General features: G+C 36.9%; 1 protein-coding gene across 3 annotated transcripts in view; it reads left to right on the top strand.

Annotated features, from left to right (window-relative positions):
* Positions 1–24956, top strand: part of Frmd6 (FERM domain containing 6) — a 239802-nt gene that overhangs the window by 209528 nt on the left and 5318 nt on the right. For 2 of the 3 annotated variants that reach the window (XM_048798591.1, XM_015490793.2), the window contains 9 exons: positions 3523–3626; positions 4614–4690; positions 6756–6942; positions 10123–10278; positions 13242–13307; positions 14159–14227; positions 16918–17092; positions 21921–22256; positions 23321–23452. In XM_048798591.1, coding sequence (XP_048654548.1) covers positions 3523–3626; positions 4614–4690; positions 6756–6942; positions 10123–10278; positions 13242–13307; positions 14159–14227; positions 16918–17092; positions 21921–22256; positions 23321–23452 — 1302 coding nt within the window. The remainder of the gene's footprint in view (positions 1–3522; positions 3627–4613; positions 4691–6755; positions 6943–10122; positions 10279–13241; positions 13308–14158; positions 14228–16917; positions 17093–21920; positions 22257–23320; positions 23453–24956) is intronic. The other variant, XM_015490801.2, reaches the window with a different exon arrangement.

The raw sequence follows: 24956 nt of genomic DNA, 5'->3' as shown, positions 1-24956 counted from the left end.
AGAGAGGGGGAGGGGTATGGGAGAGACAGTAGAATTAATTGGACATAATATTCCTATGTTCATATATAAATACACCACCAGTATAACTCCACATCATGTACAGCCACAAAATGGGAAGTTATACTCCATGTGTATATGACATGTCAAAATACATTCTACTGTCATGTGTAACTCAAAAGAATAAATAATTTTTTTAAAAAAAGTTCTCTCTCTCTCTCTCTCTACACACACACACACACACACACACACACACACACTCTTATATTGGTGTGAGGAATTTAATCCAGGGCTGCTTAATCATTGAGCCACATCTCCAGACCTTCTGTTTTGAGGCAGGATCTTGCTAAGTTGCTGAAGTTGGCCTTAAACTTGTGATACTCCTGCCTCAGCTTCCTAAGTCACTGAGATTACTTGAGTGTGGCACCACACCCGGCATCAGTACATTTAAGTGTTTATATTTGCCAAGTTGGAAAGTGCATCATGATCAAGTGATAAACTAGGCCCTTTCTCTTCCAAAATGTGAACTGTGTTTAGTTGACTTTTTAGGAGATGCTAACCATGGTTCAGGGATCACATCAGGGCCCTGTGAATCAGCCATTTGCTCTTCCATTTCTGCCTGTGGTGGTCAGAGCAGTGAAAACACAAACACTAAGCTGTGTCCTTGTGTTAGTATATACCTGTGTTGTCTTTCAAGGAAGAGTCTTAAGATGCCCTATAGAGTCTAAGAATTTTTAATGTTATATACTCAAAAGTTAATTCTTCTCACTGAACTACAGCTACAGAATCTAAATACCATTCCATATGTTGATATATGTTGTTCAGCAAGTCAGTCCAAGAAAGCCAGTTTACGGCTCCCTTCGGTTTCAAAATAAGCATTTTAAAGATGTCCTCTTTAAAGGTGAAGAAACAGTGGAATGGGTATCTGATGGCCCGGTTCTAATTCTAGTTTTGCCACTAACTAGCTGTGCAACTTTGGACATACCATTTGACTCCTGTCATTGTCAGTTTTTCACATGTCAAATAGAACTTACTGCCCCACCAATTTTGCAGGATTGGTGTGTTCTTGAGAATTTTTTTTAATAAGCCTCATTTTGTAGAGTACTTTTAGGTTCACAGCAAAGTGAAGCAGGAAGTATAGAGAGTTCCCATATATGCCTTGAACCCCCGCCCCTGACACACACAGAGCTTCCCCCACTGTCAACATCCTGCACCAGAATGACACATATTACAATCAATGAACCTACATTGACACATTCTTAGCACCTGAAGTCCATAGTTAACATTTGGGTTCACCCCTGGTGTGTTATATTCTATGAGTTTGGATAAATGTATAAAAGCATGAAACTACCATTCAGTATACAGAATAGTTTTATTGCCCTAAATACTCTCACACATTCTTAGATTGGTATCTGAAGTTCTCCTTATAAGTCAAATAACAAAAGATATATTTTCAGTAGTACTTCAAACATTAACATGTTAAAATACAACTATTATTAACATTCTAGTGCCCTCTAAATACCAGGAATCTAAATACCATTCCAAGTATTGGACTTTTTGTTTTGAAATGATTTCAGATTTACAGAAGTATGGCGTGAATACTACAAAGAGTTCCCATATCCCCTTCATTCATATTCCTCAAAGGTCAACATTTTATCTCATCTGTTTCTTCCATTCATGCATGTCTTTCCTCTATTCCTACATACTACAAACAAGGACATTCTCTTCTATAACTACAATATAAGTACCATAATTAGAAAAATTAACACTGGTTTGATACTAAATGGCCTTTAATTTTGTCTGTTGTCTTAGTAATAGTCATTATAGGCAAAGAGAATCTAGGACTGTCAAATTTTTCCACTCACAAATTTCTCCACATATTTTTCTTTACACTCATGAGTTCATATTAACACACATAATTCGAATCCATTTCCATGGGATTCATTCCAGTCCTTTCTTTTTTCATTATTTGTAACCTCTTCCTCCAACAGTGAGAAACCCAGCCTACTCGTTCAGTCATTTACCAGTTTATTACAATGGATACAGATGAAGAGATGCATAGAGTGAAGTTGGGAGAAGGGGTACAGAGTTTCTATACCTTCTCTGGGAGCAAAATTCTCCAGGAACCTCCTTTCAGCTTTTCAGAAACTCTAGAATTCTTAAATTAAAAGCTCTGGTCAAACTGCAAGGGGGTGGAAATACAGTGGTAGGTTAAAAATATATATGTGCTCCCATGGTGAACAGTCTCAGTGCTGTTTATTATGTTGCTACTTCTTTCGGAAACTCACATCAAACGCAAATTAGATTTAACAGGAAGGCTGTCTGGTCTTGTCCACTTTGTGTTTGATCAGTATAAATGAGAGATGGGAGATAGTATTCCTAACCTGATAATTGGGTTTAAGTGGCATCCCTTTGTTGACTCTGGGACCACTACTTCATCCTTTTCATTCAAATTAGATGATATAATATTCCATTTATAGCCAGCGTAGCTTTACTCTTCCTATTCTCCTCTGACATTTTTCCAGTTGAACCTCACTATTCAGCCAGGAATCAGCAGTGTAATGAAGCTTGTTTATTCTTGGAGCAAAGAGACCGCTTCCCTTCCAACATGAGTATTTTTATGCAGAGCATTTCAAGAGGATGCCCCCAGTTAGTGACAGAGAAAAAGGAATTGGTTTGTAAAATAAATAAAACTTGGTACAAAACAAGAGTGCTTAAGACTTGTCTGGTGGGACATATTTCACTTTTAAAGATTATTTTTAGGAAAAATGGAGAATTTATAATCAGCTTTTTTTCACATATGTATTCATTTTTACATAGTTTTAGCAGTCTTATTTTCTATTCACCTTATAAACAAGAACCCCTTGAAGAAATATTTTGGCATTCATACTTGTTTTTATAAGATTCTTCTCTTTCCACAAAATGAGTCCCAAAGGCAATCAAGAAAACACAGTATGACAAGTTTATCATTTTGTTTTGATGCAGGAAATACAGAGAATTATTCTTAAAGACTATTCTTGACAAAATGGCTTCAGAATTCTCACTTGGAAATGGGCTGTCATTAATAATTTATAATTTCTTACATAGCAATTAAATGGTGTTTCTTCCCTTTTTCATTTTTTGCACCTACAGGAACAGTTTTCTGTGAGTTAAACAAAAGCATGTTTTTCCAAGACTAAGTGACACCCACAGTGTTGGAAATTATATGAAGTTATAATGACCCTAGAAACTAAGCAAAGCAGAAATTCAAAACCGGGTTGTTTTCTTTTAATTAATCTTACATACTACAACTACATTTTATGAGTTTTTGTATTGTAGAAGTGAAATAATGTATAATCTCATTAATGCGTAGCCCATAGTACCTTTAATATTTTAGTATCTCGTTGAGTTTTCTTGGTAGTATATAAATTCAGACTACATTCACAAATCTCAAGGCTTCTTTTAAAAAGTTGTTTCTTTGAACATTATTCTCATTTAAATATCTCTTTTTTAACATCTTGTCTTTTTTATTTTTTTACTGTGCAGATAATGAACATGTATATATGGAGTTGTCACAAAAGCTTTATAAATACTGTCCAAAAGAATGGAAGAAGGAGGCCAGCAAGGTACGACAATACGAAGTCACTTGGGTGAGATTATATTTATGAGCAAAATTTTTTTGATTTTTTTTTAAACTTGTTTATTTGGCTGTTAAATATTATAAAAAATCATGAATAATAATTTATTCTATAGAGAATAGAAAAAGGGAATGAATTATACATTCTAAAATATCACATTAATCAAGTATGAATAACGTATAGTATAATGATAGTTCTGAATGTTGTTTAATGTTGGATAATAATGTTTTAGTAATCTTGTGATAATGCCTTGAAGTAAAAAGCATGGAAAAATTATGTGCTTCTTTTCCATAGTTACGTTGTCAAAACTTGTTCTTAAATTTACTATTAACTATTTAATCTACTTTTACTATACTTGCATTTGATCTTTAGTTATCTTATCATACTGTTGCCTTTATTTAGTAAAAATTCCATTTATACGCTAGAACATTCACAGGAAATTCATATTGAGTTTCCAGGATCACCCTAGTAAGTCAGGAATAAAATCACAGTGTCTAATCCCAGATGCTCCAATTTATAGTTAAGAATTCTTGGGATGAACTGGAGGGTTACTTCAAAGCCAGCTACAGACTAAAGATGATGGATGTCTAAATAAACAAATAGCTTATTAGAATTTGGTATGTGGAATGTCAAGGGAATAAGAGAACATTTGTAATAAGGAGCAAATGGTCACCACAGGGGACAGAGCTGAGCCAGGAGCTGAATCTCAGCTAGAAATTTCTATGACATTTATTTTTATCTTCCCTTATGTTGTCATTGGCATTACTGTGAATGAGAATTAGATAAAGAGATAGTGTCCTGTTTTGCTTTGTAATTTCCTAGTTTTTCAGGGACCTGGTATTCCCGAAGAACCCACTTCAAGCCCCCACTCATTACTACTAAATAAAGCCCTTTAGTGTTTAAAAGGTGTCTTGCAAATAATGGTATTGTACTTGCTTTTGAAACCCATTTTTGAAGCAGCCAAAAATAGCTTGTTTTCTGTGTGTGTCTTTGTTTTAGGGTATTGACCAGTTTGGGCCTCCCATGATTATACACTTCCGTGTGCAGTACTATGTGGAAAATGGCAGATTGATCAGGTATGAGGACAAGGAGGAATTCTGAACCTTTGTTTTCTCATTGCACTTCTTCTAACGTACCAAATAAGTTACTTGTGTTTACTGTTTCTTTCCACCTGTTAGAATATAAAGTCTATAACAGTAGCAATTTTTTTTCTTTTTCATCTTTTTACATCCTCATGTATCTTCAATCTATAAAACAAAGGTACAATCAGTAATAAATATTTATTGAATATTTAGTGATAGTAGTAGACTATGAATGAAAATGTTGACATCACTGGCTCACATATTTTTTACTCCACATTTTCACTAAAATACTAGCCAAGAAGAAGGAATTAACACTTCCATGGAGAGGTTGATTAAAGGATTATATTCTTTTCTAGGAGTGGGATGGGGTATGGCAGGGGCAAGAGCTTACTTGTAAAAGTGCCTACATCTTTGCCTGGTATTCCTTTTACACTTGAGGGTCTTGTTTCTATTCCTACCAATGCTTCAGAACTAAGATTAAGCCCAGTGGAGCTATCCTGTGGGACACTGAGGTGCAGTTTGATGAGGGCTGGTAATCAAGTCTTCCTTCTAGGGGTGGGTTTGTGAAGAGTACTATGCCCATGATGCAAATTCAGAATTCAGCCCTTTGAAAGCTCTGTTAATCTTTTGTATAGAAGGATTTGGTGCTTTAAAATTTTCAAAGGTGATTTTTCTTAGCTGATAGAAAACACAAGAAATGTGAACTCTGTGTTTTACTTTATTATTAAACTCTGAGAAGTTCCATGTAAAAGAGAAAAAAATACATTGCCTGGTGAATTATTTAGCAAATTAGTTCTTGATATTTTATGTTATTGCTAGGTGCAAGTTAAAGAGTAAAACACATCATCTCATGAGGAATATTTTTTAAAAGACTAAGAAACTTTACTAGTTATTCTTAGTTTATAGTTTTATTTTATTCAATTTACCTGATAAGGGTGCAATGCCTTGGAAAGAAGGAAAATATATTATTTAGCCACTAATTAACCCCATGGAGGTAACCTATACTTCTGCCTTTTCTCCCAGTCCAAACAATGTGTGGTCAGTATTATAAAAAGAAGTGCTCTGAAGAGTTCTATGTCCCAAGGGGAAAGAATTTCATAAATGCTTTATTTTTAAGCTCCTCATATTTAAAAATTGCCTCAGTTAAAGTAAACCAGTATGTTTTTATTATCATCTACTAATGAGCTATATATCTTAGGTAAACAGTCAACCTAAAATGGTAAGGAGGCAGTTAGCTCATTAAAATACATACATATGCACACATTTTTTTCTTGCATATGTACTTTGATTGCAAAGCATCTTATTTGCCCATGAACAATTTTTTTTTTTGAGCTTTGACCAGGTTTTCCATAATCCACCTTTAATGGAGACTGTATTTATTTCTGACCTCAGTGGACTGTCATGAGTGCACTAGTAGCTCTTCATTTTGTGGGCAGCATATGGTTGTCATGACCCTGTCTATGATATACAAAGTAATATCTACTTAATTAAAAAAATAACAGATTTAAGGGAAGCTTTTAGTTCACTCTCAGAGAATTACAAAAACAAAAAAACACTATAGTTAAGCAGATTTTTGTTTTCTAGAAGGGTATATAAACAAACATTTTTAAAAGGGCCTCTGATATTTGTAAGTGCTCAGCTAGGAAACAAAAAAGAACAGCAAAACATTAAATCCAGGATTACTCCTATATTTGTACTTATTTGTGTCATGTGTAAAGCATCATCGTGGTAACAAACTATTTTAAATACAGCAGATGCCGTGGCTTCTAATAGGTCCATTCTGTGCCTTCAGTGATATTTTTACCGTATTGGAGTAAATACCTCCACCCTCCTGTGATGGATCAAAAGCTGTGAGCCTTATCTTTGCTGTGGTAGTCTGACTTGGAGTCCTCCCCTCCCCTCACTCCCATGAGCAGCCCTCACCCCCTTTTCAGTGAAGTGGTGGGAGGAGAAGAAACAAAGGGCTCCTGTCACCAGATGGAGAGCAGGATTGGGTTCTGTTTACATGCCATTGCATTGTTCACCAAAATGTGATTTCTGTTTTCTTTTATTTTCCTAGTGACAGAGCAGCAAGATACTATTATTACTGGCACCTGAGAAAACAAGTCCTCCATTCTCAGTGTGTGCTCCGAGAGGAGGCCTACTTCCTGCTGGCAGCCTTTGCCCTGCAGGCTGATCTTGGGAACTTCAAAAGGAATAAGCACTGTGGAAAATACTTTGAGCCAGAGGCTTACTTTCCATCTTGGGTAGGCACTGTTTTCAAATTCTCATGAGTGTTTTCTTGAGTACTTTTCTAATTTGCTGTTTCTTATACTGTTTTAAGAGATGGGAACCACATGGCTATGGGGCCATTAAAACCACCCATGATGCCCCAACATACACTTAACACTTGAAAGCATGATGCACATGTCTTGATGTGCTTCTCAGCATGTAGCTAATGGGGAGAGTCTATTCTCCACCACCAGTATGATGGAACTTGAATTTGCCATTCTCCTTCACCATGTACTGACTGTGTCTTATTCACTCTTAGTAGAGCAGTATTTTCCCCCATTGAGTAGGAAAACATTACTCCTTAAAAGATGAGATCATTCACAATTTTCTTGGGCTGAGAAAACAAATCTAAATCAACTTCTCACTCTGACCTCCACGTCCTTTCCTCCTAGGATAGCAGCCACCCTTTACTTTAGAAAGAAAATTTAGGTTGTTCCAGTGTGAACTGTCACTCCCTTTCTGTATCCTAATTCATTTATCTTCCCATCCTTCCTACAGATCTTGCTCTTTTCTCTCTTCTGTGTCATCAGCCCCTCCTCAGACTCACACTCCTTTAGTCAGGACACTCATAATGTGAGTGTTTGTCCATACAACCCAGAGAAAGAAGAGCCACCTCCGTTGCCTTCCTTCTCAGGAAGTTTCTTGAAAAAGCAGTGTGTAATATAAAGTTACATGGCATAATGGTTAGCACTGTGGCCTCTGAGAATGTAGTGTGTATTTAATTTTCTAGCTTCTTCCTTCCCAAGTGAACCCAGTGCCCAACACATGCTAGGCAAGCGCTCTACCACTGAGCCACAACCCCAACCCTTTAACCAGCTTTAACAACCTCCTATATGCAGGTAACTCCCAAATCTATTTCTTTCCCCTATGTCTGTGAAGTAGTTATTCATCCTTAAGTACCCAAACTCAAGATTTTCTGAATCAAATTCATCATCTTCCCACCTCACTTCTGTGTAATCCTATCTCTCTTTTTGTCAGGGGCACTGTCATCTGCCCATGTGCTCAGAAACTGGAGTCAGATGGAACTCTGTCTTATAACCATGCCTTCTCCCTGTCCTGTCCAGCCATCCTCCACAGCATCCTCTGATAAAACACTTCAATACCTGTGACCCTGCTTAAGAAATAACATCCTTTTGTGTTCATGGTTTCCCTCCCTCTCATGGTCCCTACCATTTTCCAGACTCCAGTTCTCAGCAGCACTGTCACTTCCTTGCTTATTCCATAGCTTGAGATGATTTTGGAGCTTCCCTGTGGTGTGAAATCCAGAGCTCCTAAGTATGACCTAGAAACTCCCCAGGATGTGGTCTCTGCTGGCCTCTTTAGCTTTCTCGTGTTCTCCCCCACCCCCGCCCCCGCCCACTCTCTCTCTAGTTGTCCAGCACCTTGAACTTCTGTTCTAGCAATATTCTGCAATTGATATGTATTCACACTTACTGTGGTATTTCACACTTCTGGGCCTTTCTTGTAGTTCTTTAACCAGTTGAGCCCACTCCCTTTTTTTTTCCCTTATGTAATGGTTTTATTATTATTATTATTTGTTTTAATTAGTTATACATGACAGTAGAATGCATTTATGAACTTTGATATATCATACATAGATGGGATATAATTTCTCATTTTTCTGAGTGTACATGTTGTAGATTCATACTGGTCACGCAGTCACATATATACATAAAGTAATAATGTCTGTTTCTTTCTACTATCTTTCCTATCCCAAATTCCCTCCCCTTTTAAGTCTGCTAACTCCTTTGAGTCCTCCAAGACTCAGTTCTGGTGTGGCTTCCTCTGGGCAGTCCAACTAGGCCCTATTCTGGCTGAAGAAGACCTTGAACATAAGTGTTATCCATCTATTTTCAAATGATCTGTTCATTTCTTCTCCCCAGTAAATTCAGCGTTTCTTAGTATATTCCAAGGACCAGACATAAACAGAACCTTTATTATCTTCAGAACACACTGAAATGCACAATAAATTTCTGATTGACATTGCTTTACTCATTGAAGAGAAACCACAGTGTGTGTCAAGCTCTCACTGTGGAGTGCATTGCTTTCTTTAGTTGCAATCAGACACTAAATTTGATAGTTATATCAGAGATCCCAAAAGAGTGTGCTATGGTACCAGTTTCCTCTACTCTAGAGATGACCCCAATTATCCATTCTGTTACTCTTACAAATATTATTTTCTGTGGTTTTTGAACTGAAAAAAGAAATGTTGACACATACTGATTTAGGTGAGTCCCATTTAAAAAAGAAAAAAGTCTAGAAAAACCTATAATTTGAGTTCTCAGCAAAATTGGATAATCACTCAATAACTTATAAAGTTTAATTCTTTATAAATTATTCAATAGGGAGAAACAAAATACCAATATCTATAAAGTCATTTTTAGGCTTAAAAATCGCTAATTTTTTATTTTGATTATTTTCATCACTTTTTGCTCATGCATAATTCTTTACATATTGTATAATATTTGTGGAATCAACTAAGACTTTAATCAACACCTTTCTCTTAGCCTGCAGCTTCTGGATACTATATATTTTTGATATCTAAAATGTTACACTAATGAAAATCTAGGCTACAAGGAATTACAATGCATGTTCGAATGAGTTTGTTTTCTCACAAGTATTCAAATAGATTGTTCATAGCCTCTTAGGCAAGAACCAAAAATGTTTTGGAGAATTCTTCCCGGTCCCTGGCCTTCTTCTGATGAACATTTATACTCTTCCACTCTGTGGCTGTAATTTAGAAGTTAAGTAGGATCAAGAACTTGCAGATATGCTGACAGTAAATGTATTTCATTGTGCTAATCATTTTGCAAGTATAAACTGTGATGTGTACAAAATTATGCAAGTTTGCATGTCATTTTTTTTCTTGGTGACTTTAAAGCCAACAGAACCTATTTTTTCCACCTCCTGTGACTTTTCTTCTTAGATATGCAGTACTGCTGATAGTACTGCATATCTGGCTTATAGCATTAGCTGATTCAGCTTAGTCTCTTAACAGTTGATGAAAACAGAATAAAAGTAGGAATTTTCTAATGGAAATTAGCCAGTTTACATGGCCTGCTGTAGATTCTCTCCCTTTTATCATTTTGGCGATGGGGGTGGTACTTACATCCCTCAAACAAATGTTGCATTGCACATCCCTTGTATCCCAACAGGTTGTTTCCAAGAGGGGGAAGGACTACATCCTGAAGCACATTCCAAACATGCACAAAGATCAGTTTGCACTGACCGCTTCCGAGGCTTATCTTAAATATATCAAAGAGGCTGTTCGACTGGATGATGTTGCAGTTCATTACTACAGATTGTATAAGGTACAAAACTGAAATAAACTGTAACTTTTGAGAAAAACGCCTTCTCAATTAGGATTTCAGTTCTCTTGAAAATTATGATTTCCTTTTTTAACTGACTTTTACAAGTTTTGGTTGAACTGTACTTTGTTATCAGAGGTTAGCCTGGAAAGTGATGGTGCTTTCCCTCTGGCATGGAAGCAGGATGGAGTATTTTTTAACAGTTCTTATTTTTCAAAGTGAAACCTTGCGTACATCCTATGCATTAATTACTAGAATACCACAGCAATAGCTAATGTTTATGGAGTACTGTGTTTATGGGGCACATTTTACATGTATTCTTTTTTTTTTTTTTAATCCTTATAACTCTATAAGAAAGGAACTGTAATCCTCATTTTATAGACCAGGAAACTGAGGAGGTTAAGTAATTCACCTAAGGTCACAAAACTAAGTGATGAGCCTAGATTTAACCCAGGCCTCCTGATAACAAAGCCCATGTGCTTAAGCCACCACACTCACTCCTCACTCTTTGAAATCCTTTACTGTCTTTTGTGTCATGTGTGTCCCTAGTCTCACCCTGGGGCAGAGGTTACATACCCAAATAATGGAGGTGGGGGCATGTTCTGCCCAGAATCACTTACACTGCTGTTTCTCATCTTCTGGTCTTCTCTTCCCTCTTCCCTCTGTTCTTTTCCCAATTCTACAAGTGCCACTTCCTTGGTAAGAACTCCTGAATTCCCACTTCATTATTCAAGATATGTTTGCAAACCTAATAGGATGAAGAGCATGGTCAGTTGGGCCTAATTGCTTGGGATTGAATCCCAGCCTGCCTTCTTACTGTGTTACCTCAGACAACTTATTTACCCTGTCTGTGCTTCAGTTTCCCGCTTAGTTAGATGGAAACAATTATATTTACCTGTTAGGATTGCAGTAGACTAAAGGAATTAGTGGATAAAGAGTGCTTGAAACAGAGCTCATAACCTGATAAGCACAGTGTTAAGCTTGCTACTTTTCATCATTAGCATTGTTATTACTGTGCTTGTTATCTCTGCCATACCCTCGTGGTAAAGTTAGCTTAACTAGACCATTGGAGACTGAACTGTATTTAGATGTATTGCTGGGTAATCTAGCTGGTTCTGAAAACTTAATCAGGGACCAACATATTCTCCCTTTTTCCCTCTCTCCCTCTCCTTTTTCTTAAGATATTTTATGTGTGACACTTTACATGAGAAAATGCCAATAAATGATACTTTTGACAATCAGTTTATATTTTGAAATGTGTTAGAAGTATGAATAATATGATAGAAAAACTTTGGCTTTGGAATAAAGTATCAGGTAGAAAGCATATGTCACTACTCATTGCTGCTGGGTCCTCGGCTACTATAACTATAACCTCGGGCCATCTATTAAGTGAGAATGATGCTATATACTCCAAAAGGTTGAGAGGGTTTAAGGAGGTAACAAATCTGAAATAACAAGGTGGAATACCTGTCACATTAGTGAGTGCTCAATAACTATTAATCATTTCTTCCCTTATGTGCTGGGGAAGTTTGCTATTTTAAAGAATTTTATGAAGAACTAAGATTCTTTCAGTGAGGAAGTACGTAGGCCCAATGTATCTTTTTGTGTCAAAACCAGTTTTTCAAGTTTGCTTGATGTGTGGTTCTTCTATATTGCATAGAAAATTACTCTCTTGTCTGCTTGATTTAATAAAAATTTAACTGAATAAAATGAGTGAATAGATATTGTTACTTGATGAGCAGTTTTCATTCTTTGGAGAAATCAAGTGACAACCGTTTAATACACTTCATTTACGTGTTGCTTATAAAATGTAAAAAAGATAGGACAGGGAATATTCTGGAATAAAAAAGCTGTTTTATGATCCTTTCCCACCAATACACACCTCACACCTGAACCACCATCTTTTCTTGAGCACAATCTTATCTTAGAAGGTATCTCAAGTACAGCATGGAAAGGAAAATTAGTCAAAATTTGTCATGGATATGTTTCTCCTGTTAAACCTTAGAAATACCTTTCATTACATAAAAATATATTAGTTGGAAAGAAACCAGTCCAAATAGGCTATGTCTTTATCTCAGATGACTATGCATTTTCTAAAAATATTTTTTACATGTTTGAGAAAATTGGCATCAAACTTAATAATGACTTACACATATTCATTGGTTTGAGAGTTAATGAAAATATTTTAGTTGTAACTTTATTTTATATTTTGAACTTAATACCTTATATATACTTATTACAGATGAGCACTTGAAAGAAGGGGCCAAATCTCAGAGTATGTTTTTAATTGTAGGATTATTTTTCCTTATGATTGTTGTAGTTTAAGTTTCACAGTTTATGGTTTAGTTGGTAGAATGCATATCATACTGGCAAGTGATAACTGAACTTCTTAAAAAGAAGTACTTCCAAACTAACTAAATATAAAGCTTTTGTGGTTTTATTACCTGTGCTCATGAAATATCTTTTAAATGTTTAATCATTTGTACTTTAGGCTTCAGGATTAGGAAGCTGGGAGATTTGCCCAATTTTGAATATATGTAGTCTAATGCATCTCAGTTTATAACCATGACATTAGATTCAAGATTCTAACATCTGAGAAAAGAGTAAGCATAGATGGAAGGTGAAAAAAATTAAATGATGCAAAAGCAACAAAAAAAAGTCTTATCTATTAGAGTTCTCAATAACCAAGTATTTAGTATATTATAAGAAATGAAAGGATATTAATATACTGAAAACACTAAAACTTTGAAACCTAAGGACTTAAAATGTAGAATATGCCATTATTGATTTAATGTAGGTTCATTATTTTCTCAAATCTTGTAGAAAACTTGGAATGTGGAAAGATGTGAACAAAGTTAAGTCAAAAATTTTCCAATCCTGAAATTTCTCTCTTTTTTTTCCTTTGGTGCTAGATTGTTTGTTATAGGGGAAAGAATATACATTTTCATAATATTTTATTCCTGCAGGATAAAAGGGAAATTGAAGCCTCACTGACCCTTGGATTGACTATGCGGGGAATACAGATCTTTCAGGTTGGTACATGAGAATTAAGTGTCAAATGGTATTGACCATGTCTTACATTGAAAGTGTGCCTGTGAGATCCTGCCATAGGCGCAGTGGTTCATTTCCAGTTATTATTTCCTATTTGTCTAGCACAGATGGTGGATGATGGTGACTGAGTGAAAGAAGTGACTCAGCCTGATCTGATAGTAGTAAGTCCTCTGTAACAGAAAACAACAAGCTGAAAGTTAGCCCAGGTTCATCATTAACAGATCACTAGCAATTGTTACTATCCAAACATTTCTGTTTGTATGGCATTGATTTTCAATATTCTTTTTATCCTCTAGAGAATTTAATAACTGTGGAAATAAAAATGGCATTTTAATATGGAGCCTGTAATTTCTGTTACCCTTTTCTGATAAAATTTGTCCCTTTAATAAGTAGTGGCTGTTACCCTTTTGCAGGTAGGATACTATTATCCTACAGCCATCAACCAGGGAGAGAGAAAAATCTTCCTGCAAGATAGAGGACCATATTAGGGTATTTTTGATGTAGGCAAAATACCCAATTATGAAAGTCTGAGTCCCTTATCACATCTTTTGAATGTCTGAGTCTTTTGGACTTTTTATTTAAATTTAGGGATAGGCCAGAAGGGAAAAGATTGCTTAAAAGGGCCAGTTAATGCAGTCATGAAGGAACTAAAAGCTACAGAATTTTATCAGTAATCTTTTAATTACTGACTGCACTTTTCCAGAGAGAGTTGAGGAACTCTTTCATATTTTAATTACTAAATTTTAGTTTTCTAGGAGAGAAAAGCTGGAACCATTTTAGAGTATATGTCCTTTTTCGTATTAACTCTAATGCATCATTATTTTCTCCACAGAATCTAGATGAAGAGAAACAATTACTTTATGATTTTCCCTGGACAAATGTTGGAAAGTTAGTGTTTGTGGTAAGTTGAAAATAACTGATTTAAAAAAAAAAAAAAGTAAGAAAAGTCTCACAAGTTGTTTGTTTTTGTGAATCTTTATTTTTTGTCTTATTTTGTTTTTAGAACATGTTGTCTCAGGCACAAAAGTTGTTGTTTTTAAAAAATTGAAGCTGGAAATAATTTGCTTTCTTACATCCTTATAATCCCTGTCAGTCATAAGAGTAGTGAACTTAAAGTCAGATAATCTTATAACAAAAGAATTTACTGATTTTAATTTATGTGTTCCTACCATAGTACCCTAAGTTATTTTAGTTGCAGAAGAAATAGGGTAGGAAAAGCATGAGTCAAATTCATTAGATGGGACTACCAATAGGAAAACCTATAGCAGAGGGCTGGAAACAGAAAGCCATAATCACAGGGTGAAGTATCTTGGTATGGAGACGGGCTGGTGCTTTTGGAGGTTACTTCTTTTGAACAAAGAATAAAGAGTGATATGAAAAGATGTTTCTATTAATATCAGACTATTTAAAACTCATCATTATAAAAGAAGATCTACAATGCTTAATGGAAAAATGCTTTTATTTTTAGAATCTTGAGAATGATACACTTTCTTTTGTTATGGCAAATTCTTGATTTTTTCCCAGCTGTTTCTTTGCTTTGGCATCTATATCCATATTTTTGGTAAGGTTCAAAGAATTCCACTTAATATTGTGTATACCTGGTGATCATTAAAATTCATAAGTCTGCTTTGTTCAGAAATTATTGGAAAATATACAAAGTAAGTATATAAGAATAAGGATTTAAAGACCTATGCTTCTCCCCTGTAAGGAAGATGGCCTATATAAATAAAGGGCTGCATTGTGCATGGAATGTGGACCTGACTCCATGCTGTCCTGTGAGTCAAGAGACCTATTTCTGATTTCACATTACTTTAATTACTTGGGCACCATTCAATCCAGGATTTCACTGTAGTCATACATTAAGTGAGGCCTGCCCTGCCTCCTCCTTACTGGCTCTATTCAAGTTCTTTGCAAAAGGATCTGACCTGTTTGAAAGTGAGCAAATTGTAGTTCTGCTTATTCCTTTCATGGCCCAAATTCAGTAATAATAAAATGTACTAGTCAAATTGAGATTTTTGGGGTCCTGCACTCATGGTTCCTGAATCTTATTGTGAATCAGCCTTATCTGAAGAGTTTGCTGGCTACCTGGCTGTGTGACCCTGAGAAAGCCACTTAACTGCTACATTGGTCTCATTCTAAAATGGTGATAATTGAGCCTTCCTCAGAGACTTTTTGCGAGGATTAAGTGAGTTAATAGATGCTTAGTGCTTACTAAATGTCAGTTAAAACTATCCCAGCATTGGGATCCACTAGTAGGTCCTTTAAAAAGCCCAGAGGTTTGGGCTGGGGTTGTAGGTCAGTGGTAGAGCACTTGCCTCGCATATGTGAGGCACTGGATTTGATCCTCAGCACCATGTAAAAATAAGTAAACAAAATAAAGATATTGTGTTCATCTATAACTAAAAACAAAAAGAAAGCCCAAAGGGTTTAAAAAAAAAAAAAAAAAAAAAAAAAAGCCCATTTCTATCTGAGCCTCACAATCCCATGTTGCTTTCCAACTCTGAGGTGTGTAGATAGACTATACTATCTCCTTGCTCTGTCTTGGCCTTTCAGTGGAGAATCATTCTGTCCAAAATATTTTAAATCTCTGTTGCCTAATTTGTTATTAGAAAAGTTTAAAGAATTCATAATATCCAAATACAGTAGGAATGTTGAGACTCACCCACAAACATACAATTTTTATATTAATAATCCAGACTTAAACAGTCAGGTTTTTGGGGAAAGGTATACTGGGGCATGAACACAGGTGTGCTTTTAGCACTGAGTCATATCACCAGCCCTTTTATTTTGAGACAGGGTTTCCCTAAGTTGCTTAGGACCTTGCTAAATTGCTGAGGCTGGCCTTGAACTTGAGATCCTCCTGCCTTAGTCACCCAAGTTGGAGATTCCTTATATTACTACTAATAGTTATTCTTCTTTCTCTTTTCCCATCCTCCAAATACTAGCTGCCTCCTTTATCCAACTAGAGAAGTTTTCTATATTTTTTAAACCCTAAATAGGTGTCCTGTATTGTTCACTATCAAAACTGATTTATTGCATTTCCAGAATTTATCATAAACTATAATTATTTCATGTGTTTATTTACGTTCTTTCCCATTGGACTGTAGCTTCTTGAGAGTAGGGACTTGTCTTATTCATTGTTTTTTTTTTTTTCAGTGCCCAATCAGTGTTTTGTTAGTATTTGATAAATATGTGGATGCTTTAATCTCTTTAGAATTTTATCTCTTATTTGTTGAGTTAGGGTGTTGGAATTGCATCTCAGGGTGCTTTTATGATGGGCCTTTCCCTTATCCATAATACAAATAGCCTGACCAACCAGAGAAACCAAACACATTCCCTAACTGTCCTGTGTAGAAATTGTTTCCTAGAGGACATTGGCTAGATACTTCCCTGAATTTTTTATAATCCTCTGTCCTGTGACATTTTTGAAAGGGAAAACAGTAATCTATCCCTTAGGGAATTTTGAATGGAGCTTTATACATCTACTTCTGAATATGTAGTCTTTCTTACTAAATAAAAAATGAAGGAGGCCTTGGCAAATCAAATCAGACGTTTTTCTTCCTTAATTTGATTCATGCTTTTCCTCCACAGGGTAAGAAGTTTGAAATTTTGCCAGATGGCTTGCCCTCAGCCAGAAAGCTCATATACTACACAGGGTGCCCCATGCGCTCCAGACACCTCCTGCAGCTTCTCAGCAACAGCCACCGCCTTTACATGAACCTACAGCCTGTCCTGCGCCACATTCGGAAGCTGGAGGAAAATGAAGGTATCACAGGGTCTTGGGGTTGTAGCAGCAAATGTTGCCTCTACTACCCCTGGGCTCTTACTCTACTGCTGCTGTGAACCAAATTTAAGCTCTGGAAGCCTGGGCTTTGGAGACTGGGACTCTGAAGATTCAGAGCAGCAGTTCTGTTTACATCTCAACATGGTCCTGGAAGGCAAGAGGATGGGCTTGAGGCCCACCAACCATAGCACCTCTTCAAAATCTCTGAAGTTACCCCAATCCTTTAGCTTCATTTCTCTTTAAATAAAGTTTCCCACACCTTCCCAAAACCCCTCACAAAGAGCCATCATAGAGAGGCACAGGGCTAGGGTTTATCTGCAGCTTATATTTTATCTGCAGCTCAGAGCTCTGTATACACTGACCCACCTTGGTGCTGTTATCCACAGGCAGTCTGGAATTCCTCTCAATGTGATTATTCCTTAGGTTAAAGTGATAAAAGTGTCTCCAGCCTCTCAGATTGACAGCTGGGAGACCCCCAAGTTTGACCCAACAAGAATGACAAAGGAAAAAGAACTTTTAATCTGAGGACTTCGTGAGACAGTCCTATGGAGGCTTTACTAAGCTGCGGTTAGAATACAGTAGTCTATTTGGGGCCCCAGAGTACCAGGCCCTGCAAATGGGGGAAAGTCAAAATGATGAAGGGAATCAGAAGTCAACTTTACAATATTAATCTCTAATATGGTTAACCTTTTATCTTGAGTTGTGGCACATTGGTATTCCTCTATCTAACTCACCCAACTTCTAGTTCTCCAAAATGCTATCTTACACATTTACTTATTTTTTAATGTTTTCAATTTGTTTTTCAAAGTCATGTTCCAGTTATTCTTATAGTAATTAGGCCTTATGATAATTTGATTATTAGAGTTTATGGACCTCAGTATACAGATTTTTATCTTAGATCCATTATCTAAATCAAGTTTTGACCCCGAGACCTTTTTACCTGCAAAAACAGGACAACAAAACCAATAAAATAACCTTAAGTTCATGCATTTATTTGAGTTCTCTCAAAAACTCTCAATCCACATAAGATCTTGTTTGGAGAGTCCCTGGTAATTTAGCAGCAATTAGGACATGAATCACTCCCACTGTCTGCCACTAGACTGCATCAGTCTAAAGAGAGAATTCATATAACTTTTCAGATGCATTGGCTTTTGCTGCTGCCAGACTGGCAGTTCTTCCCCACCATGACTCATCTGGCTGGGAAGTCCAAGATCAAGGGATTGGCACCAGGTGGGGGCCTTCTACTCCATCATCCAAAGGGCAAGGAACAGGAAATAGAAATAGTAAAAGGAGGCCAAGTTCCCCCTTTTATAGTGAACTCTCCCCCTGTATAACAGGTACATCTCCCCTGTGCTAACATGAATATTAAGAGGAATTCAGTGGAGGGCAAAAGCAGGAGCCTTTGAGAACCGTTGACTTAATTAGGTGCAAATCCTATAATATGCCAAGTTTACCTCTTTCCTAAATGGATACAATGGCACCTTGAGAAGTTCATTTATTCCATCATCTCTCACTTGTAGCATTTTAGTAAATTCTTGTGTAGATAATCTTATGGTGAACCCTTGAGGTCCTAAAAGAATTAATGACCCTCCTCTGTAGTTTTTAAGATAAAATTCTAAAGGATTTTGATTTCTTGGAGTGACAGGGCTTTGTCCATTACAATGCTTCATGCCTAGTGTAATTGGGAGCATCAATGATGCTCTAGTCTTAGTTCATTCTATGCTACGATAACAAAATGTCACAGACTGAAGCATTTTATAAAGAACAAAAATGTATTTCCTACCATTCTGGAGGCTGGGAAGTCCAAGATCAAGGATTGACACCAGGTGGGTGTCTTCTACTCTATCATCCAAAGGGCAAGGAACAGGAAATAGATATAGTAAAAAGGGGGCCAAGTTCCCCCTTTTATAGTGAACTCTCCCCCCTAAGAATGGCATTAATCCATTAATGAGGGCAGAACCCTCATGGCCTAGTCACCTCTTAAAAGTCTCGTATTTTAATACTGTTTTAGCAGCAGTTGGATTTCAATATGAGTTTGGCAGGAGACAAACAGACAAACCAACATAATGTAGGGGACTGAAGGATGATAAAGGAGTAAGTTGGAACTTTTATTTGGATAACTGTAATAGATTCAGGGAAAACATCTTTTCTTTTTCTTCTTCCAAAGAAAATGTGCTCAATTTTTTCTGCTTAGAGGTGCCTTCAATGCAAAGAAGTCTCAAGCCAACTTTCTCTGAGCCAACTTTGGCCTAAATCCAGTTATCTTATCTACACCTAAGGGCTTATCATTTTAATAAGAAGCACCTCTTTCTTGACATTAGAAAGAAAGTAGTTTTCTTAATTAAATTTCATTTAGAATCGCCTTATCTGTGACACTGTTTTACCGTTTTATGGTAGAAAATGATAATGAGAATTTCTTCATAGCATTTAGAAGAGAAGGAAAAACATTGCCTTGTGTCATTAAAAAAAAAAAAGTTTAAGTCCAACTTCATTCAGTAACTTGGATATATTATTAAGTGTAGGTTAAGAGGTATTATTTACTCTACTGTGCTCAAAAATTATGCATGAAAAACTGTTGTCTCTGAGCTTTTACAACAGAGGGAATAAAAAGAACACAGATTGATGATGTGTGCTGTTAATAACAATGATTATTATGGGGAGTAAAAGATCGAATTTTGCATTTCTTAGAATAAATTATAGAATTATTTAAGCCTTTTCCTCATTTTGGAACTGGGTGAAGCTTTTTAAATGTTTGCAAAAGGCCTAAATGACACAAACTAGGAAGAGAATAGAAGCTAGTCCCTTAGAACACCAAGGCTGCACTAATATGTTGACAGCAAATATGATTTACACTAGGCTCCTGTTATGTTTTCACATAAGTGAACTAGTGACTGTAGAGGAACTGTAATTGATTCTGAGCCTATCAGGAAGATGGAGTGAAAGGGCTTAAAAAAAAAAAACTTATTGGCGCATTATAATTATACGTAATAGTGGACTTTGTTGCTATACATTAGTGTATGTACTTAACACAGTTTAGTCAGTTTAATTTCCCATTACTTCCCCTTTCCCATGCTTCTTCCCTCCCTCTAGTCCCCTTCCTTTACTCTGCTGGTCTCTCTTCTATTTTCATGAGGTTTCCAAACCTGTCCCCCTTTTGTTTTCCTTCTTTTCTATCTAGCTTCCACATATGAGAGAAAACAGATGGCTCTTGACTTTCTAGATAAAATAACTATTTTTAAAGATGCAGGAAAACTTGAAATATTAGATCCACAATTTCTAATTGTCTTAGACCTATAGAAATACAGCATCTTGTAGCAGTGTTTTATTTATTTTTCTCTTTCCAACTTTTATTTGGATAACTGGGCCACATGGCTGTCATTTTGAAACAACAGTTTATAGAAATTACATGAGAAATTTGTAAGCCCCTTTGATCCTGCATCTTCATCTCTGCCCATGTTGACTTCACAAGTCGGGAATCATCAGAGTCCATCTCATTGTGATGATGGGAAGGGATCTGCTACTGAGTTCCTGCTTGCCTTCTCTGTGGCTACACATACTTGCCTTTGTGTTTCAGCCTGATTCCTTAGAATAACATGAATGAGCTGTAGCCCAGAAATGTTTACATAGCCTTACCCAAGCATTTTTTGCATTTTGCATTCTGGAAAGTGCATCTTCTGTCTCCTGCCACTCGTTGCCTCCCTGGGGAGGCTATAGTGATTGTGCTTCAGAGCTGGATTCAGACCTGAGGAGTGCAAGTATTTTCACTTAACCAAGAAATAAGACAATTAAATCCATTAGCAACCCCCTGAGACCTCAATTACCCTTCTAGTTAGCAGTTTGTAAAACAACATCAACTTAACATTCCCCAAGTGCACTCTTGTCTTTAATAGTGGTCTAATGTGTTATTTCTCATCAGTATTGAGAAAGCAAGGAGGCTAAACAGTTTTTTACATTTTCTGACCTGAAACAGAAAAATAATATTTTTATATCAGTGCATAATTGCAGTTCAGTTTTAACTTCATGCTTTAATAAAAGAGGCTCCCCATTGTCTCTCATGTCTAAGTTTGACTACATTAAAGAACAGCACTGACATGTTAAATCATAGTTTTACCAATCTGAGGCCACATGTTTATAAGTCATCAGACCAGTAGTGATTACTGTTTTCTAAATAGATAATAAAGCCTCACTAAATGGAGAAAAGCACTCTCATATTCTTGAAAATCTAAACTGTAGAATCTTTGAGAGAAATTTTCTGAATAGTTTTTTCTTAAATTGTATACAGCAGCTAGACCTAACAATGGACCAAATTTAACAAATGAATAAGCAAACAAATTAAATTGTCTTCTATAGCAGTGCTTCTGAAATTATCTGTGGAAAAGGACCAAATTTTTTTAATATCTAATATGTTATGGACTGATACTTTTGCAAAATACAAAAATCACATTAGTGACTGTCACATTGCTCTGGAAGTTTCTAAATGTTCTCATTTATTGTATTTATTTCACTATGGTACAGTAACAACTTGTAGAAAAAAGTGTTCTATGACTGCACTTTGAACAGCACTTCTCTCTAATGTGTGAAGCTTCAGAACGCTGAGTGGTTTAAATAGTTCCCTCAAGTCTATTATGTTGGTTTTCATTCATTCTGCATCCTCCTAAGTCAAACTTCTCTCTCAGTTGTCACCACTTATCAGTCACTAGATTCAGAATTTGAAATTGTACTTGTTCTTGGCCTGATGACTCGCGCAAGCCAGCCAGCCATTCCTTGTGTCTTAGTTGACATGATGATGAGCTGTGTTCTCACCACACAGAGAAGAAGCAGTACCGGGAATCTTACATCAGCGACAACCTGGACCTCAACATGGATCAGCTGGAGAAACGGTCACGGGCCAGCGGGAGCAGCGCAGGCAGCGTGAAGCACAAGCGCCTGTCTCGTCATTCCACCGCCAGCCATAGCAGTTCCCACACCTCAGGCATTGAGGCAGATACCAAGCCCAGGGACACAGGGCCAGAGGACAGCTACTCCAGCAGCGCCATCCACCGCAAACTGAAGACCTGCAGCTCAATGACAAGCCACGGCAGCTCCCACACCTCAGGGATAGAGAGTGGTGGCAAAGACCGTCTAGAAGAGGATTCACAGGATGATGGTAATAGTACTGTCATCACCAGATCACTTTTTTTCCCCTGTAGTTTTTTCAACTATTGCTTCTGTAGAATTGGTATCTAAGGAGCAGCTAGGTAGTGGTAATAGAGAAGTGGTATCATGTGGTCTTCCCCTGTGACTTGGTTGAGTTGCTTGTGTTTGGTTGTGAACAAGGCAGCCCTGTGGTCCAGATTCTTTGCAGCCAGATGGTTGGCTGTTTAAGTAAAGTAGAGTGGAGTTTAGTCCTACAGCCCTTGCATGTATATTTCTGACTCCGAGATTAAATATTTAAAGGCAATGGTTAGGACAGCAGAGTGGAGTGCAGTGATAGTGACAGAAACATCTTGAACTTCTGCTCCCTCCCCTAAAGAAGATTTGAGTCCATGATGTTGATTGGATTGGTATGGTATTTTTTTTTTAAGTGCTTCCTACATAAGCAGAACTATAGGGAGTATAAACAAAGTACAGCACCTGGCTGCTAGAAACTTAGTCTCTGTTAAGGAAATCAGATGAGATCTATGGCCTATGTCAGCCTATCTTAGCATCAGTTGCCTCTTTTTAAATATTTTTTCTGTCTCAAATGAGTACCATAGCATTCTAGTTGGGTGAAAACATGTTGACTCTGTTAAGGGAAACTACAGAACATGTTTACTATAGAATTCATGTGGCTCTCAAAGCAAGTCTCTGAGTGCCTTCAGAGCAGCAGCTATGGGTGAGGGCGAGCTTCAGGAATGCCCATTCTGCCTGTATCAGCAACCCTTGCTTTGGCATTCAGCAAATGGCCCACCAGCCTCAGTTTGCCCTTGGTCATCACAGCAAGGTCATGTAGTTTTCCTTCTTAAAGAATAATTGATAATCAAATCATGTCATGAGAGGATACATAGATAACACAGAAGGCTTATGGAAAAGAGAACAAGTGACTCTTGAGGCTGAGAAACCCTAGAATTTCCTATTGAAGAGTCTCACTAGCAGATTTACTTTCAAATATGAATAATTATATGACTACCTTCAAAATGTGGTCACCATTTCCTTTCATGTTATTAAATGTCTTCTTTTTCTTCTGGTCAGAAATAGAGATGTTGGTTGATGACCCCAGGGACCTGGAGCCGATGAATGAGGAATCTCTGGAAGTCAGCCCAGACATGTGCATTTACATCACAGAGGACATGCTCATGTCAAGGAAGCTGAATGGACACTCTGGTGAGCTCTTATGGCCAGTTCTTTCCCTGAGGCAGTAGATTATTTTAGACCAAAAAGCATATGTCTCAGAAAATAGAAGGGGCAGGTGGGAGCTCTAGATCAGAGGCAGGACTGGAAAAGAGCTGCTTTAAGTCACTGTCCTCAACTTCAGGGCCAAGTGCCCTCTGTGGGAGAAAGGAGGAAATTAGCTTCTTCTATCCCATGATTTAGACAAAAGGTAGTTGTATAATGGGTTTTCTTTCTTTATTTTATTTTATTTTGCTATTTTAAGTTAGAGTCAGAGAATCATGTAATGCTTCTGGAATGGGCCTGGAGACCTTTCAGTCTGGCCTCCTACATTCTTACAGGTGAGAAAACCTGTAGATTTAGAGAGACGAGTGCTTCATGTCTAGACACAGAAGTCAGGCCTCTAGGTTTGCCTTGTCTTATGTTCCCCACTGTATCATACAAGTAGAGGAGTCTGGAGGAAAAACATACCAAACAGGGTTGACCTAAAAAGATACTCTTAAGTTTTATATTGGTATAAATTCTTCTAGAAGACATGCATTCACTGTCACCCTATTTTAGGATTACATAATAGTATATAAAATGTATGTTTCTACCATATGAAAGATACTATCTTAAAAAGGCAGCAGTGTGGCTTTCATTTTTAAACCTCAGTTGCTTCTATTTGCTTTTGTCACATGTCGTGAATTAGTCTCTGTTCTTTCAGGATATCTGCCTTAGGAGCCAGCACTGTAGAAGTGGCCTGAGTAATTATTGTCCTGCCACTTCCAGCTTTGATGGAGTTTAAAGCCCTATTAAAACTAGGGTGTGGCCTGTCATTGCCCTGTCAGCTCCTCAGCCCCAGGGCAATGCTTGAGCCTCTCATCAGTGTCAGGCACCAAAAATCAGAGGGCAACAGACTGATGCATACAGTCCCATCATCCTGGCACTTGCTGTGAAAAAATATAGGGCACCTTTAATTACCTTTAATTTACTTACGAGAAACCATGCCCTGCAGACGCTCTGCAGGTCCATTCTCCCTTACCAACAGACATTTGATGCTGGTCCCTGTAGATGTGCTTATTAGTTCATATGCTAAACTTTGCTTCTTTTGCCCATTTGCTTTACTATATTGAACTTTCTCTTCACAAATACATTCTAATATATGTTAAGTATAAGCTCACAATTATAGGCAAAAGATAGGTTCATAGGTAGCTCTACATATATTTATTTGTGAAATGAAATAATTTAAAACAGTGTATACTGCAGGGCCTGTGGGAAGGAGGACAGGGGACAAGGGACAGCCTACTTGTACTTTGTATATTTCTATGTTCAACTTTTTTAAGGTTGTTAATTTTGTAATTTAAGTAGAAATAAAATTTAAATAGGATGGCTGTTTTAAAAAATTATACACAAAAAAGTTTGTTGAAATGTTACTTGTAATACCAAAAAAAAAGAAAAGAACAATAAATGGTTAAATTATACTCTTAAGAATGTCATCCAGCCTTACATATGAGAT

Source organism: Marmota marmota, unplaced genomic scaffold (assembly GCF_001458135.2).
Source record: "Marmota marmota marmota unplaced genomic scaffold, marMar, whole genome shotgun sequence".
NCBI lineage: Eukaryota > Metazoa > Chordata > Mammalia > Rodentia > Sciuridae > Marmota > Marmota marmota.
This window is presented reverse-complemented; position numbering and strand designations above follow the sequence as displayed.